Consider the following 17,719-nt stretch of genomic DNA (forward strand, 5'->3'; position numbering starts at 1 on the left):
CACACTGTGGGGAGGGCAGAGGGGTCATCAATGACCCACACCCACCCCCTGACCCCCCCCCCGCCCCAGGGCACCGATGGCCGTCAGCTCCCATGGGAACAGAGTGCAGGGGTGGCAGGGACATCGGTGAGCTCCGGAGTCCCCCATACACCTCGCCATAGGGCACACACCTTCCTCAGCTTCTGCCTGAACTCTCAGTGCCCTCACCACCTCCTCCCTCCCCTGGCCCTCCACCTCCTGCCTCCACCCGTTCCCTCAAATCCCCCCACACTGTGCTGCACAATTGCACTGCTAACCCTGCACAGCACCTGCTCACTCCCTGCCCCTGGACATACCACCATCCCTCTGCCAGCTGGCACCCACCAGTGCGAATTGACGACCTTGCAGAGCGCCAGCTCACAGCACATACGCAGGTTGGCCTGGTGGTCAGGCAGGGTGGATGAGGAGCATTTCATGGGGTCAACCTCACAGTTCTCCTCTGACTCGTAGAGCGCCCGGATGAACTCACCTGCAGGAATAGAGGGCAGAGAGCTAGTGGGGCAGGGATAGGGGTGCCAGGCTGGACACAGCCCCAGGATCCAGCTCCTACCACCCTGCACACTCCGTCCTATCCGTCAGGGAACTGAAGCTGGGGAGGGGGTGCTCCACCAGCCTCTCCAGAGACCAGATGGAATGAGATGCCAACTCAGGTGTATCCCAGTGCCAGGACCAGCTGTTCGGTTGGGGATCACACCCCATCGCCAGGCTGGGTACAGGGCTAACACCCCTAAACCCCAGATCCCACCCTCTGGGCATACAGATCCCTCAGGCACGGTGCACAGACCCACATGCCTCCCAAGGAGCAGGGCACATGCCCCCCTTCACACGCACAGGACCCAGACTCCGCACCCACACCCACGAAGGTAAGCAAACCCCTCCCCCTCTCTCACTCACCAATGGCGTCCTTGAGGTATTTCTGGCCAATGAGTTTCAGATACTCCTCTATGGCTTTCGTGGCCAGGGTGTTCTCCCGAAATATCAAGTGCTCCCGGTCCATGAACCGATCAACTTCCGTCATGGCCATGTCCGAGAGGAAATCCTGCAGGGGTTAGGCCGGGCGGGGGCGTGAGCGAGGGGACCCAACTCCCCAAACCTGCCCACCCCGTGCCCAGAAGGACCTGAGAGGTAGACAATTCAGAGGGCACTTTGTCCTCCAACTCTGCCACCGTCCCTCCCACTCTCCCGGTACCTTGGCTTTGCCAGTGCTCTGCAGGATGTGCACCAGCGCGCAGGCCACTTCCTCCTTGCTCTTGACGCTCAGGACCGGCTCCAGCACGGCACACAGCATGCGGTAGTTGTTGGTCACATACTCAGCAAACTCTTTGTACAGCTCCATGGGGAGGATGCTCATGGTCTGGAAGCGGCTCTTGACGCGCACAGCAGGGCAGCTGGCCTTGCTCTTGCTGGTGCTGGGCTGGCTGAGCGGGTACCACTGCTCGGCGAAGTGGCGCCCGGTGACGCTGGCGATGGGGATGCTGACCATGCCCACGTAGTTGCTCTTGTCCTTCTTGCGCTTCTTGTCCGTGTCCTTGTAGATGTGCAGGCGGATGGTGCGCACGGCTGGCAGGTTGTTGAACTCGAAGTGCTCGCCCCAGAAGACATTGTCCGTGCGCATCTTGCTGGTGGTGCGGGCGTAGAGCATGTCGTCGAGGCACAGCTCGCAGTAATAGCGCTTCTTGGGTGGCAGCTCCCGTGCCTCAATGATCCACAGCTTCAGCACATTGTCCACCACCGCCGGCTGTTATCCTGGGGGGCACAGGGGGTTAGATGGGGTGAGGGGGATGCCTGTTATCCTGGGGGACACAGGGGGTTAGATGGGGGGGTGCTGGCTGTTACCCTGGGGGGCACAGGGGGTTAGATGGGTTGGGGGGCTGGCTGTTATCTTGAGGAGGCACAGAGGCTTAGATGTGGCGGGGGTGCTGGCTGTTATCCTGGGAGGCATGGGGGGTTAGATGGGGTGAGGAGGCTGCCTGTTATCCTGGGGGACACAGGAGGTTAGATGGGGTAGGGAGGCTGGCTGTTACCCTAGGGGGCACAGGGGGTTAGATGGGGGGGTGCTGGCTGTTATCCTGGGGGGCACAGGAGGTTAGATGGGGCAGGGAGGCTGGCTGTTACCCTAGGGGGCACAGGGGGTTAGATGGGGGGGTGCTGGCTGTTACCCTAGGGGGCACAGGGGGTTAGATGGGGGTCAGTGCTATGGAGCACAGGGAGATCGGGTGCAGGCAAGTTAGGGGGATGAGGATGTAGGTAGGGGTTGGTGCTATGGGGTGTAGGAATGGGGACAGGCAGGTGGGTCAGGGTTATGGGGCGCAGGCAGGGGGATGAAGATGTAGGCTGGGGTCTGTGCTATGGGATGTGTGGGTTGGTGCTATGGGACCCAGGCAGGGGTCGGTGCTATGGGAGCCAGGCAGGTGGCTTGGTGCTATGGGGTGTGTGGGTCGGTGCTATGGGACGCAGGCAGGGGTCGGTACTATGGGGTGTGTGGGTCAGTGCTATGGGACCCAGGCAGGTGGGTTGGTGCTATGGGGTGTATGGGTCGATGCTATGGGACGCAGGCAGGGGTTGGTGCTATGGGGTGTGTGGGTCGGTGCTATGGGAGCCAGGCAGGTGGGTTGGTGCTATGGGGTGTGTGGGTTGATGCTATGGGACGCAGGCAGGGGTCGGTGCTATGGGGTGTGTGGGTCAGTGCTATGGGACCCAGGCAGGTGGGTTGGTGCGATGGGGTGTGTGCGTCGGTGCTGTGGGACCCAGTCAGGGGTCGGTGCTATGGGGTGTGTGGGTCAGTGCTATGGGACCCAGGCAGGTGGGTTGGTGCTATGGGGTGTATGGGTCGATGCTATGGGACGCAGGCAGGGGTTGGTGCTATGGGGTGTGTGGGTCGGTGCTATGGGAGCCAGGCAGGTGGGTTGGTGCTATGGGGTGTGTGGGTTGATGCTATGGGACGCAGGCAGGGGTCGGTGCTATGGGGTGTGTGGGTCAGTGCTATGGGACCCAGGCAGGTGGGTTGGTGCGATGGAGTGTGTGCGTAAGTGCTGTGGGACCCAGTCAGGGGTCGGTGCTATGGGGTGTGTGGGTCAGTGCTATGAGACCCAGGCAGGGGTTGGTGCTATGGGGTGTGTGGGTCAGTGCTATGGGAGCCAGGCAGGTGGGTTGGTGCTATGGGGTGTGTGGGTTGGTGCTATGGGATGCAGGCAGGGGTCGGTGCTATGGGGTGTGTGGGTCAGTGCTATGGGACCCAGGCAGGTGGGTTGGTGCGATGGAGTGTGTGGGTCGGTGCTATGGGGTGTGTGGGTTGGTGCTATGGGACCCAGGCAGGTGGGTTGATGCGATGGGGTGTGTGGGTTGGTGCTATGGGGTGTGTGCGTCGGTGCTGTGGGACCCAGTCAGGGGTCGGTGCTATGGGGTGTGTGGGTCAGTGCTATGGGACCCAGGCAGGTGGGTTGGTGCGATGGGGTGTGTGTGTCGGTGCTGTGGGACCCAGTCAGGGGTCGGTGCTATGGGGTGTGTGGGTCAGTGCTATGGGACCCAGGCAGGTGGGTTGGTGCGATGGGGTGTGTGCGTCGGTGCTGTGGGACCCAGTCAGGGGTCGGTGCTATGGGGTGTGTGGGTCAGTGCTATGGGAGCCAGGCAGGTGGGTTGGTGCGATGCGGTGTGTGGGTCGGTGCTATGGGGTGTATGGGTTGGTGCTATGGGACCCAGGCAGGTGGGTTGGTGCGATGGAGTGTGTGGGTCGGTGCTATGGGGTGTGTGGGTTGGTGCTATGGGACCTAGGCAGGTGGGTTGGTGCTATGGGGTGTGTGGGTCAGTGCTATGGGACCCAGGCAGGTGGGTTGGTGCGATGGGGTGTGTGCGTCGGTGCTATGGGACCCAGGCAGGTGGGTCGGTGCTATGGGGTGTGTGGGTCAGTGCTATGGGACCCAGGCAGGTGGGTTGGTGCGATGGGGTGTGTGCGTCGGTGCTGTGGGACCCAGTCAGGGGTCGGTGCTATGGGGTGTGTGGGTCAGTGCTATGGGACCCAGGCAGGTGGGTTGGTGCGATGGGGTGTGTGGGTCGGTGCTGTGGGACCCAGTCAGGGGTCGGTGCTGTGGGGTGTGTGGGTCAGTGCTATGGGACCCAGGCAGGTGGGTTGGTGCGATGGGGTGTGTGCGTCGGTGCTGTGGGACCCAGTCAGGGGTCGGTGCTATGGGGTGTGTGGGTCAGTGCTATGGGAGCCAGGCAGGTGGGTTGGTGCGATGGGGTGTGTGGGTTGGTGCTATGGGACCCAGGCAGGTGGGTCGGTGCGATGGGGTGTGTGGGTCAGTGCTATGGGACCCAGGCAGGTGGGTTGGTGCGATGGGGTGTGTGGGTCGGTGCTGTGGGACCCAGTCAGGGGTCGGTGCTATGGGGTGTGTGGGTCAGTGCTATGGGACCCAGGCAGGTGGGTTGGTGCGATGGGGTGTGTGCGTCGGTGCTGTGGGACCCAGTCAGGGGTCGGTGCTGTGGGGTGTGTGGGTCAGTGCTATGGGACCCAGGCAGGTGGGTTGGTGCTGTGGGGAACTGCGTGTGCTCTGCGGTAAATTGAGGCTGTAACAGTAGCTCCTGGCAGGGGGACACAACTCCTGAGGAGTAGGGCAGCAGGCGAACATGTGGGGAGAGAGGGACATGTGTGCACAGCTGTGGGGGGCTGGACCCAGCCTCCTGCCCTTTAGCTCTCCTGTCAGCCAGTATCCACTTCTGTCCCCTGGGGCTCCCCTGCCCCCCAGCTTCCCTCCGCTACAGCACCTTGTTGGGTTTCACGGCTCGCTGCAGGTTCTCGATCCACTTGTCGCGCTCTGCGGCTGAGCGGCAAGCAAAGCACTTGGTGCCGGACGCAGTGGTGACCTGAGGAAGAGAGAATGAGGAGCAGCTGAGCAGGGCCACATGTACTTCCATACACCCTGACAGGGGTGCCCAGCCATACGTCTCCTTCCCCTTCCAGTGCTGGGGACAGAACCCAGGAGTCCTGGCTCCCAGACCGCTGCTCTAACCCACCCACCAGACCCCACTCCCCTTCAAGAGCTGGGATAGAACCCAGGTGTCAAGGCTCCCAGCCCCCCTGCTCTAACCCACTGGATCCCACTCCCCTCCCAGAGCCAGGGACAGAACCCAGGAGTCCTGGCTCCCAGCCCCTGGGCCCTGCTCCCTTGCAGGTGCTAGCGCCCCGGGCTGGGCTGCCATACCTCGAAGCAAAACTCCTGGCCCAGGATGCTGCTGTGCACGGGTTTGATGATGGAGTCCTCATCCAGGTTGAGCTCCAGGGCCTCAGCCGCGCTGCTGGGGCTCAGCAGGGACTCGTGGGAGTGCGACTCCTTGAAGCTCTGCATGAGGCGGGCTCTGCGGGGGAGGGGAGCTGGTGAGACGGGGGGCTTGTGGGCCCTGTGTCTCGTGTCATTGGAGTGAGTCCAGTGCAGCAGGATCAAACACAGTGAATCTGGTGCCATGACACAAGCATGGGACGGGGAGAGGGAGGGGGAGACAACTGAGACATGGGCTCTGGAGCCGCTGAGGGGGGCGTGTGGGCAGCCAAGCTATGGGGGCATGGGGTCCTACAGCCTCCCGGGTGTGTGCAGAACATGCCCTAGCTGTGGCCATGGCACTGGTGAGACCACACAGACAGCTGGTGCCCGGGACGGGGGGTACCTGGGGGATTCAGCGGCTGGCCATGGGAGGGGCCCCTATAGACAATTCTGCACTGCCGGGGGGTCTGGACCGCAGAACGAGAGAGAGAGAAAGAGAGAAAGAGTCAGAGACAAACACAAATTAACTGAGTGGGGAGGAGGGCCCCACGCAGGGTCCCTGGGGGTCACCCTGGGAGGCTGCAACCCACAGGTAAATCACATAGCATTTTCATAGACACCAAGCCACATTAGAACAAGGGCAGCACCATAACCCCCCTGTTACAGAGCAGGAAACAGACACAGAGGGGAAAGGGATTTAACCCCCCCCTTCCCCTCCGCAAAATCACTCTGGTCTCTGGCAAAAGCTAAAGATAGAACACAGGAGCTTCCAGTCCCTGCCCCAAAATCCACTAGACCCCATGCCCCTCCTCAAGCTGGGTATAGAACTCAGGCATCCTGGCTCCCAAACCCTGCCACAAACCCACTAGATGTCAACCTCTCCCCCGTCCCAGCTGGGGCTAGAACCCCCCCCACCTCAACCTGCTAAACCCCACAGCCCTCCCTGAGCTGGGGATGGAACCCAGGAGCCCTGGCTCCCAGCCCCCCCAACCCACTAGACCCCCCAACCCCCCGAATCCTCCAAGCTAGAGACAGAAACCAGGAGTCCTGGTTCCCAACCCACTAGACCCCAACCCCCCCACCCCCGATCCTCCAAGCCAGAGATAGAACCGAAGAGTTCTGGTTTCCAGCCCCCTAAACTCACTAGACCCCCCAATCCCCCAAGCCAGGGATAGAACCCAGGAGTCCTGGCTCTCAGTTCCCTGAGGATGCCCCATGCTGGCGAGGACACACAAGGCACCCCCCAGCTGGTGCAGGTGAGTGGCCGCCCCCAGCAGGTTATTTTTAGCGACTGGGCTGCGTAAGCAGAGAGGCCCCTGCGTCTCCGGGAGGCAGCGACTCAGAGCTCGGCTGGGCTCGGCTCTGCCGTCACTGGAGCAGAGTGGGGGCGGGCGCCGCTAAAAATACTCACCCGGCCAGGCAGGGATGTGTCGGCAGTGGGCCTGGGGTGCCAGGCAGAGCAGGGGCCCGTGGAGGGGAGCCCTGGAGCAGGCGCGGGGGAACCCAGACGGGGAACAGGAAAGGGGGGAAACCCAGTTTGAACTGGGGGAGCCTGGGGGGCAGGCAGGGAATACAAGGAGGGGGAAGCCCAGGCTGAGGGGAGAAGAGCCAGAGACATAGGAAAGGAGGAAGCCCAGGCTGGGGAGGGGGCAGGGGATGTGAATGGGGAGCCCAAGCAGAGTTGAGGGGCTGCTGAGGACACTGGGGGAGGGCCAGAGGGGAGGCAACTGGGCTACGGGGACAGGATAGGGGTGGGGGATCCCAAACCTGGTGGGGAGCCAGGAGTCCAGATACCAAGACAGCTGTACTCCTCCCAGCTGTGTCTACAAATGGGGGGCAGATCACAGGCACTCCCCAGTTTGCCTCCATACAGCCTCCATCCACATGCCTGCCCCTCCTATACACAGAGAGCCTGCACAGCCCTATAGCCGTTATACGTCACACAAATACTGAAATGCAGCCACCTCTGGGCTGGGGTGAGGGGACTATAGAAACAGGACAGGAGTGTGAAACCGGATGGGCAGGAGAACCTTGTACCCAAGCAATACCCCAGTGAGGCTCCAGGGACTCCTTGGTGCCCGAATGTGCCAGGACACTGGAGCCCTTCCCCGCCTTGGAGCACAGCATCCCCAACTGGGGCCAGCCCTGACGCTGAAGGGAGTGCCCCCCACACCCCGAGTGCTGCACTGGGGCACAGGCAGAGCAGCCCCCACCCCACTTCCTTTCTCTGGAACCCTCCCATCTTGGTTTGTCCCCAGCCAGCCATGCTTGGGCTGCGCCCGGCCGTGGAAGATGCAGAAGTTCTACGACCAGAAGGGACCATCGTGATCATATAGTGACGTCTGCCCCTGCCCTCCGCCCCGCTATTGTGCAGGCCAGAGACTTGTCCCAGCTAATGCCTAGAGCAGAGCTTCTACAAACCAGCATTTAGGAGTGCATGAGTGTGTGTGTATACATGCATGTGCGCCTGTGTGTGTGTGTGTGTGTGCGCGCGCGCATGCAGGTGTGTGCCTGTGTGCATGAGTGTGTGTGTATACGTGCATGTGTGCCTGTGTGTGTGTGTGTGTGTGCGCGCAGGTGTGTGCCTGTGTGCCTGAGTGTGTGTGTATACGTGCATGTGTGCCTGTGTGTGTGTGTGCGCGCAGGTGTGTGCCTGTGTGCATGAGTGTGTGTGTATACATGCATGTGTGCCTGTGTGTGTGTGTGTGTGCATGTGTGCGTGCAGGTGTGTGCCTGTGTGCATGAGCGTGTGTGTATACGTGCATGTGCGCCTGTGTGTGTGTGTGTGCGCGCGCGCAGGTGTGTGCCTGTGTGCATGAGTGTGTGTGTATACGTGCATGTGTGCCTGTGTGTGTGTGTGCGCGCGCATGCAGGTGTGTGCCTGTGTGCATGAGTGTGTGTGTATACGTGCATGTGCGCCTGTGTGTGTGTGTATGCGTGCGCGCAGGTGTGTGCCTGTGTGCATGAGCGTGTGCACGTGCATGTGTGTGTGCGTGTGCATGTTGGGGGGTGTTACTTTCTTCCCACCCCACCCCTGTGGTCAATCTTGCTGGATCCTGACATGAAAGTCTCACAATCCTGAGTTACTAAGCTCCTCATACAGCAAAAGTTTGGCATGGCTTTAACCTCTCACATGCGCGCACGCACACACACGTCACAAACGCACACACACACTGACATGCATGCACCACATGCACATGCACCTGGGGCCCAGGGCCGGCTCCAGACCCCAGCGCGCCAAGCGCGCGCTTGGGGCGGCGTCCCGCGGGAGGGTGGCAGGCGGCTGCGGTGGACCTCCTGCAGACGTGCCTGCGGAGGGTCCGCTGGTCCCGCGGCTCCGGTGGAGCATCCACAGGCACGTCTGCGGGAGTTCCACCGGGGCCACGGGACCAGCGACCGCCAGAGCGCCCCCCACGGCGTGCCGCCCTGCTTGGGGCAGCGGAAATCCTAGAGCCGCCCCTGCTGGGGCCCCCCCATGTCCCCACACCCACTCGGGCAGGTGTCTGTGCCCCCTGCTTGTGCCTTCCCTGCTCCCTGCTCTCCCCACTGGGCCAGCGAGGACTCACCGGGTGGGGCAGGGACATGGGCTGGGATGGGGGGGGCGCCGGGCCAGGCTCCAGCAGCCAGGGAGACAGAGAGGACCAGTCGGGCCAGGGCTGGGATCTCTGCCAAGCCGGATCCGGCTTCTGCTCCTGGCTCCCACCCACCATCTCCGGCTATAAACAGCTCCCGGCACCCAGCAGCACCACTTCCGCCTGCCAGCCCCACTTCCCCAGCTGGCTGCCTCCCCCCACCCCCATTCCCGCCCCCCCTCACACCAGCTGCCTCCCCCACCCCTCATCCCCCCTACTGGCTACCTCCCTTTCCTGCTCCCCACTGGCTGCTTCCCCCCAATTCCTCCCAACTGGTTACCTCCCTCAACCACTCCCCTCACCATTCCCTCCACTGGGTGCCTCTTCCCCCTCAGCTCCCCCATTCCCACCCCACCACTGGCTGCCCCCCCCCAATGCCCAGTTGCCTCCCACTGCTCTCTTTCCTCCTTGCCCTCCTCCTCCCTCTACTTCCCCCAGCTTCCTTCCTATCACTGGCTGCCTCCCATCCATGATGCCCCCTCCTCTCTTCCCTCCGCCCAACTCCCCCTTTCCCAGTCCTGCATAACCCCCAAATGGAGAGTACACCTCTGAAAGCGACACCAGCAACTCCAGATGCAGGAAGTGTGACAGGGCACAGCCCCCGTCAGAGAACGGACTGGAGGGGACAATCCCCCCCATGCAACCTCCTCCTGTCACGTGAGGTCGTAACAAAGTTTTATCAATGAAGCCCCATAGGTGCCTGCCCGTCACTACTGACATGCCTACTGTCGAGGTGGGTTGCAGGGGCTGTTAAGACAGGGATCCCTCGAGATGCAACTGCCTCTGGTGTGGGGCAGCCGTTCCCATGGAGAAGGAAGAGACAGTTGACCTTGTGTGTGCCTGGAACTGGGGGCCCTGACCAGGGTAGTGATCCCTGGCAGCGTGGGCAGAGTCTGCGCCTTGGAGCCCCACGCTGCTCTCTGCAGCACCGCCATGAGGTGGGATATGGACAGGAGGGGCTCTCTCACCTGTCATGGTCAGCACTCCGGAACCGTGGCAGGATCTGGCGGAAACTGCTGGTCCGGTCCAGTTTGGGCTGGCTCTTTGTCCGTTTGATGGAGCTCTTCAAACGCCGGCTCAGGAAGCCCTGCTGTGGGTAGGGGATAGACAGAGTGAGATGGTGAGGCGGCACTGAGGGAGCCAGGACTCCTGGGTTTTAGTGCCAACTTTGGGAAGGGAGTGGGAGCTAGTGGGTTTGGGGGGGTGGAGTGGGAGCCAGGACTCAGGGGTTCTATCCCCGGCTCTGGGAGGAGAGTGAGAGCTCCCCTGCTCTAACCACTTAACTCCACTACCCTCTCAGAGAACCCACGCACGTGGGGGGCAGTGAGCATGAACGTGTGTGTATGTGCACGCGCATGCGTGTGCGCCTGTGAGAGCCTCTGAGCGTCAGTCCTTCTGTCAGTGAGTGTGAGTCTGGGGGGTGTGAATCAATGAGTAGAAGTGCCCGTGTGAGTCTAGACCCATGTGTCAGTGTGAGGGTGACTGCGCGTCTCCATGTGTGTCAGGGCAGGGGAGGTCTCTCACCGAGGGCCGGAATGGGGGTGCCGGGGGCGCGTCCATGTTGATGCTGTATTGCTTCCCTGCAGGGACGCTCTTCCTCCGGGAGCGGCTCACGTGGTGTTCTGAAAACAGAGTGTGGGGGAGAGATCTGGTTACTGGGGGGGAGGGGGTGGGGTCAGAATTCCACCACGGGGTGCCCCAGCCCTGCCCACCCTGCAAGGGTAACAACCAAGACCCTGAAGGGAACCCCACCATCCTACTCAGCACTACAACCAGCTCAAGGACTCTGCCCTGCAGGCCATGCCAGCTCTGATCCAGCCTCAGGGCAGGGGACTGGCTGGCTCAGGTGGTGGGGAATGGGGCACGGGGCCTTTCCTCTCTAGGGAGTGCTGGCTCCTATCTGGCCCCAGGGGAGGGAACTGACTGGCTCAGGGGGTGGGCCATGGGGCACGGGGCCTGTCCCCTCTAGGGGTCATCGACTCTAATCCAGCCCCAATGAGGGGGACTGACTGGGGGAGAGGATGAGCCCACCCTGCAGCCTTGGAAACCCAGATATTGGGAACAAGCTGCATGTGATAGCTGGGGGCAGCACATCTTCTGCCAGCATCAAAGCAGAGACACCCCCCATCCATATGGGAGTCTGGCAGCCAGGCCTCCTGCATTCGGGGGTTGGGGGGGTGAGACTGGGAATCAAGGTGCCTGGGTTCTCTCCATGCGGCTTCCCCTCTTGTATGAGGTCACCAGAGAACGGGGCGCGTCCCCAGGGGTGGTGATGGGAGTTCGGCTAGGGCTCCACCCCCCACACTCAAGGAAGCAGGCACTGGTGGGAAGTGGGGGAGCCCCCCAATTCCGCTCAGTATCTGTGGCCACTACATCGCTGATGAAGGTGCAGGAGTCTCCTGGTATGCGGAGGATCACAAGCACCATGCGGAGACAGAGACAGCCCAGTGCCCCAACTTTACTCGTGCCACACAGATACTGGGACTGTGACCCCCCCTAATGTGCACAGACACCCCCAACATGCTTCCCAGCCCCCACACTGCCCTCCCAGAGCAAGGGATAGAATCCTGCAGGCCTGACACCCCACCGCTGTAACCTATTAGAGGAACAGATAAAACACCCTGAACCTGCCCCCTTTCACCTCTGTCAGCTGGGTGCGAGCACCACCCCTGCCTGCTCTCCACTACGTGTTACAAGTTTGAGGGGACTCAGCCTAGTTCTGGTCAGGCCAGCTGGCTTCATCCCTGGGCCAGACTCCACACAACCTGACCTCAGCCCCAGCAGCTGCTGCCCAGGGGCCGAGGCTCCCTGCTTCCCCCAGCACTGCAGTAATGAGAGTGGGACAGGTCAGCTCATTAATACTCAGGCGGGGAAGCCGGGAGAGCAGGGGCCATGAGAGACGGCAGAATTGCATCAGGGCATATTGGCAGGGGTGAGAGTCAAGGCAAGGATATGATTCCCAGGCTGGAGGCTCTCATGGTTGGTGTGTAATCCGGGGGGGCTGGGCATGTTTGTTGGGGGGGGTATACTCTCAGGGAGGCTCAGTGAAGGTGTTGGAGGTATGCACCTATGGGTGGTGGGCTCAGTGGGGATATGCACCCGTGTGTGTAGCTTAGTGGGAGTGTTGGGGGTATGCACCATGGGTGGGGGGCTCAGTGGGAATGTTGGGGGTGTGATCCCATGGGTGGGGGCTCAGTGGTGGTATTCAGGGTATGATCCCATGGGTAGGGGGCTCAGTGAGGGTGTTTGAGGTATGATCCTTTAGGTGGGGAGGTCAGTGGGGGTCTTGAGGGTATGCACCCATGGGTGGGAGGTCTCAGTGGGGTTATGATCCCATGGGCGGGGGGCTCAGTGGGGGTGTTGGGGGTTGAGGTGATTCATCAGGGGTCACTCGAGCCTCTCAGTTAGTGCTGGCCTCACAGCAGCACTATGGGCCTGTGCTGCAGGGAGCAGGACGGGGGCAGCAGGGGGCTCTGCCCAGGCAGTCAGGGCTCCCCATTGCCCCAGGGTGGTGCTAGGGGCTGGGCTGCAGGGAGCTGGGTAGTGGGTCATTTCCTCCCAGTCTTGGTTCAGTGCGCAGGTGAACTAGTTCTGCCTCCCCTGGAGCAGGATCGGCTGTCCTCTGCAGTGTTACTATGTGGCAGTTTCCTGGCTGACATGCTCTGCCCCAGAGGTGGCCGCATTTGTGGGGGCAGAGGAGTAGCCTCACATGCTGTTAGTAAAGGGCTCCCCTTGGCCTGAATGGGTTCAACTGGGAGCTGGGAACACGCCAGCTGTGCCAGCTCAATGCAGCCTCCCCCGCTCCGGCTCCCCCAGCCCCTCTGCCTTTGCTGTGAAAGGCCCTTGGTTACACGCAGCCCAGCCAGAGCCTGCTCCTCCCCCCAGCAGGTCTCCATGGAAAACACCCTGCCATTTCCCATCCATGATGCCTCATTAACAAGGAGTGGTAGCAGCACTCGGAGGGGGATGCAGCTGTTCCCCAGCAACTCTACACAGCCAATATAGTAGGATCCCTTGCCCAGTGGTGAGATGCAGCCGCCTCTGGGGTGGGGCGCGGGGGCTGTTTATAAAGGGCTCCCTTACCTGGTGCTAAGATTCATCTGCCTCTGGGGTGGGGCGCAGGGGATATTTATACAGGGATCCCTCACCCAGTGCTAAGATGCAGCCGCCTCTGGGGTGGGACCTGGGTGCTGTTTATACAGGGATCCCATACCCAGTGCTAAGATGCAGCCGCCTCTGGGGTGGGGCCTAGGTGCTGTTTATACAGGGATCCCTTGCATGGTGCTGAGATGCAGCCATGTCTAGGGTGGGTCATGGGGGATTTGGCTGGGATGCCAGGAGGAAATCAGAGTCCAGGAGGGGCCTGCGAGGACCGGGGCCAACAGGTCCCTTAGACACAGCTGTCACTAGTGACAAGTTTTACCAACTTTGCAGAGTACAGTTGCGCAGTTGCTCACCCATTATCTGGGTCCTGCCAGGCAGCGAATTCCCCAGGGCTAGGACACACAGGCAACCCCACTGCCCAGGGATGGGAGAGAATATCCGACAGCAGACACGAGTCTAGGACTGTGGAGCCCTGGGTTCAGTTTCCGGCTCTGCCACAGACTGCCTGTGTGACCCTGGGCCGGTCACTAAGCCTCAGTCCCTATCTGTGTCACACCCGTAATGGCCCTGCCCTGCCACACAGGGAGTGTTGGGATCAATCCATTCTGGATTGCGAGGTAATAGGGGGCAGGTCAGTCCCTAAGAGAGAGAGAGAGGATCACACACCAATGCCTGGGAGAGAACCCATGAGTCCTGACTCCTAGGTGTGCATTAACTCCATCTCTGCCTGATTTTGGGGACAGGAACACTGGGGGCTACCAGGGTCCCCAGCTGGTTTCAGTGCGTCTCCCCCTGGGGAGAGCTGTCCCTCCTCCCACAGCATCAGGACTGGGGCCCTTGCTGTGTGTGTGGCTGGCATCTTCCCACAGCCCAGCGCCCTGATCCTAGTGCAGGGGCTGCCCACCCCCAGTCGGGGGACAATCATGCCAGGAGTTGCCCGCGTCCTACTTTCCCTGCTCAGTGACTCATGCAAGCGATTGATCCAGGCATGGAGCAGGGTGGCTGCTGACATCGGGGTCACCAACGCACACACATTCCTCATGCCTGACTCGCCTCAAACCTGAAGCCCCAAGAGCCCTTTGTAGCCATCAAATGCTGCAGAGCTTTTGTAGCTGCCTCTTAAAATAAACTAAAAAGGTGTGGGGAGGATGTGGGATTGAACTGAGGGGCATCGGCAGGGCTGGGACAGCAGGTGGCTGGGTTGGGATTGAGGGATACGAGCAGAGCAGAGGGGGCCCAGGCTGGGGCAGCAGGGGGCTGTGGGTCAGGATTGAGGGATACGAGCAGAGCAGAGGGGACCCAGGCTGGGACAGCAGGTGGCTGCGGGTCGGGATTGAGGGACATGGGCAGAGTGGAGGGGACTCAGGATGCGGCAGCAGATGGCTGGGTCGGGATTGAGGGATACGAGCAGAGCAGAGGGCGCCCAGGCTGGGACAGCAGGGGGCTGTGGGTCAGGATTGAGGGATACGAGCAGAGCGGCGGGGACCCAGGCTGGGACAGCAGGGGGCTGTGGGTCAGGATTGAGGGATACGAGCAGAGCAGAGGGGACCCAGGCTGGGACAGCAGGTGGCTGCGGGTCGGGATTGAGGGACATGGGCAGAGTGGAGGGGACTCAGGATGCGGCAGCAGGTGGCTGGGTCGGGATTGAGGGATACGAGCAGAGCAGAGGGCGCCCAGGCTGGGACAGCAGGGGGCTGTGGGTCAGGATTGAAGGATGTGGACAGAGTGGAGGGGACCCAGGCTGGGACAGCAGGTGGCTGGATCGGGATTGAGGGACATGGGCAGAGCGGAGGGGACCCAGGATGCGGCAGCAAGTGGCTGGATCGGGATTGAGGGACATGAGCAGAGCGGCGGGGACCCAGGCTGGGACAGCAGGGGGCTGTGGGTCAGGATTGAGGGACATGAGCAGAGCAGAGGGGGCCCAGGCTGGGGCAGCAGGTGGCTGGGTCAGGATTGAGGGATACGAGCAGAGCAGAGGGGGCCCAGGCTGGGACAGCAAGGGGCTGGATCGGGATTGAGGGACATGGGCAGAGCGGAGGGGACCCAGGCTGGGACAGCAGGTCGGGATTGAGGGATACGAGCAGAGCAGAGGGGGCCCAGGCTGGGGCAGCAGGGGGCTGTGGGTCAGGATTGAAGGATGTGGACAGAGTGGAGGGGACCCAGGCTGGGACAGCAGGGGGCTGCGGGTCGGGATTGAAGGATGTGGACAGAGTGGAGGGGACCCAGGCTGGGACAGCAGGTGGCTGGATCGGGATTGAGGGATACGAGCAGAGCAGAGGGGGCCCAGGCTGGGGCAGCAGGGGGCTGGATCGGGATTGAGGGACATGGGCAGAGCGGCGGGGACCCAGGCTGGGACAGCAGGTCGGGATTGAGGGATGTGGGCAGAGCAGAGGGGCCCAGGCTGGGGGTCAGGATTGAGGGATGTGGGCAGAACAGACGGGATCCTTGCTGGGAAAGCTGGGGGCTGCGGGTCAGGATTAAGGGGCACTGGCTATGGGGTGGGAGGACCCCCTTGTCAGGGCTGCGAGACATCAGCAGGACTGTGGGAGGAGATGGTATGTCTTCTAGTGCTAACTCAACAATATTCTTGTCTAAGCATGTTTTCCTGGTGCTCTGTGACCTAGCCCCCCACTCCTTACTAGGTCAGTATTCTGGGAGGGAGCCAAGCCGGCACCGGAGCGTGTCCGTCAGGAAGCGGCCCTGACAGAGTGACAGGCGATTGATGGAGAAGCAGGCTGGGAGGCTGTGGGAGCATGTGAGCAGAATGAGAACCAAAGGGAAACAATTAGCGTCAAAGAGACACTCACTCCAGTTAACCCTTCACCTCCCATAACACTACCACCAAGGACCCTCCTGCCCCCAGAGACCGAAATCCCCCCACATCCATCCCCAGAGATGGCTCACGCTCTGTCCATCCCCGGACAGATCAACCATCCACCCCTCCAAACACACCATATATACCCATCTGTCCAGCAAAGACATAGCTAGAGCCCTGATTGTCCATCATCCCTCAGGAAATGTCTGTTCATCATCATACTTCCTGTTCCCCACACATACCGGTACATGCCAAGCCACTGACCTAAGCACTCATCCTTCCACAACATCCATCCATCCTTATATGCACCATTCTATCCATTCATCCCTCCAACACCATCTATCTCCATGCACACTCTCTATCCTTCACCATGCACTTGTCTTCACACCCATCTACCTATCCGTTCATTCATCCCCGTACACCCTTCCAACACCATCTATCTCCATGCACAACCCTCCATCCGTCACCATGCACTCTCCTTCACACACATCTTCCTATCCGTTCTATCCATTCATCCCCATACACCCCTCCAACATCATCTACCTCCATGCACAACCCTCCATTCAGCACCACGCACTCTCCTTCACACACATCTACCTATCCATTCATTCAGCCTGGTACACTCCTCTGACATCATCTGTCTCCATACGCACCCCTCCATCCGTCACCATGCACTCTCCTTCACACACATCTACCTATCCCAGGGGTGGCCAACCTGTGGCTCCGGAGCCACATGCGGCTCTTCAGAAGTTAATATGAGGCTCCTTGTATAGACACCGACTCTGGGGCTGGAGCTACAGGTGCCAACTTTCCAGTGTGTCGGGGGTGCTCCCTGCTCAACCCCTGGCTCTGCCACCGGCCCTGCCCCCACTCCACCCCTTCCCACCCCCTCCCCTGAGCCTGCTGTGCCCTCATTTCTCCCTCCTCCCCCCCCCCCAGAGCCTCCTGCATGCGATGAAACAGCTAATTGGGAGGTCCAGGAAGGGATGGGGAGGTGCTGCGGCAGGGCTTCCGGTGGGTGGGAGGCGCTGGGAGCGGGAGCTGCTGAAGTACTACTGTGTCTCTTTGGCAATGTACATTGGTTAATTCTGGCTCCTTCTCAGGCTCAGGTTGGCCACCCCTGACCTATCCGTTCATTCATCCCTATACACTCCTCCAACACCATCTATCTCCATGCACACCCCTTCATCCGTCACCATGCACTCTCCTTCACACACATCTACCTATTCCTTCAAATCCAGCCAACTTTCTATCCCTCACCACCCTATACACCTGTCAATATGATCTCTGTATCTGTGTCTGGTTTCACCCTTCTATCCATCCATCCCCACACACACCTCTGTATCCATCCATCCCTTCTGCCACCCCTCCCTCACACCATCTACGTGCACAGCACTCCAGCCCCTCTGCCACTACTGTCATTCCCAGCTGTCCAGCCACCCCAACACCAGTGAAATCTGACCCTTCAGTCCCATTACTCCCTGGTCTGATCCATCCACATGAAGCCAGTAGCAGGATGGGGAGGTGAGAGGAATATTTTCCAGCCTAGAGCCTTGCCCCTCTTTCCAGACCCCTAGCTTCCCTTCGCTCTACCACCCCATCCAGTGCACCCTAAACTTCTGCGTGCTCCCCCCACCCCCCATGCAGAGATAGGGCTTCCCATAACCTCAGAAAGGAGACAAGCGTGACAAGGTAAAACCTGCTCACCCACACCAGACCAGGCACGTCCCTCCCCATCTTCCCTCTGACCCCTGGGATCCTGGCTTTAAGGAGCACCCCTGTGGGATGGCAGCATCCCCATCACTGCCACCCCGCAGACAGCCTCGGCCAGCACTCACCCCCCAGAGCACTGCATAGCTGCATGGAGAGGAGAC

General features: G+C 61.0%; 1 protein-coding gene across 1 annotated transcript in view; it reads right to left on the minus strand.

Moving 5' to 3' along the window:
• LOC123345813 (ras/Rap GTPase-activating protein SynGAP-like) overlaps positions 1–17,719 on the minus strand; it is a 52,335-nt gene that overhangs the window by 15,577 nt on the left and 19,039 nt on the right. Inside the window, 8 exon segments of the mRNA XM_044982869.1 lie at positions 364–508; positions 934–1,078; positions 1,229–1,768; positions 1,771–1,785; positions 4,801–4,899; positions 5,238–5,391; positions 9,895–10,016; positions 10,451–10,548. Of these exon segments, the coding sequence (XP_044838804.1) occupies positions 364–508; positions 934–1,078; positions 1,229–1,768; positions 1,771–1,785; positions 4,801–4,899; positions 5,238–5,391; positions 9,895–10,016; positions 10,451–10,548 (1,318 nt within the window).

The sequence above is a fragment of the Mauremys mutica genome, chromosome 12 (genome assembly GCF_020497125.1).
Source record: "Mauremys mutica isolate MM-2020 ecotype Southern chromosome 12, ASM2049712v1, whole genome shotgun sequence".
Lineage (NCBI taxonomy): Eukaryota > Metazoa > Chordata > Testudines > Geoemydidae > Mauremys > Mauremys mutica.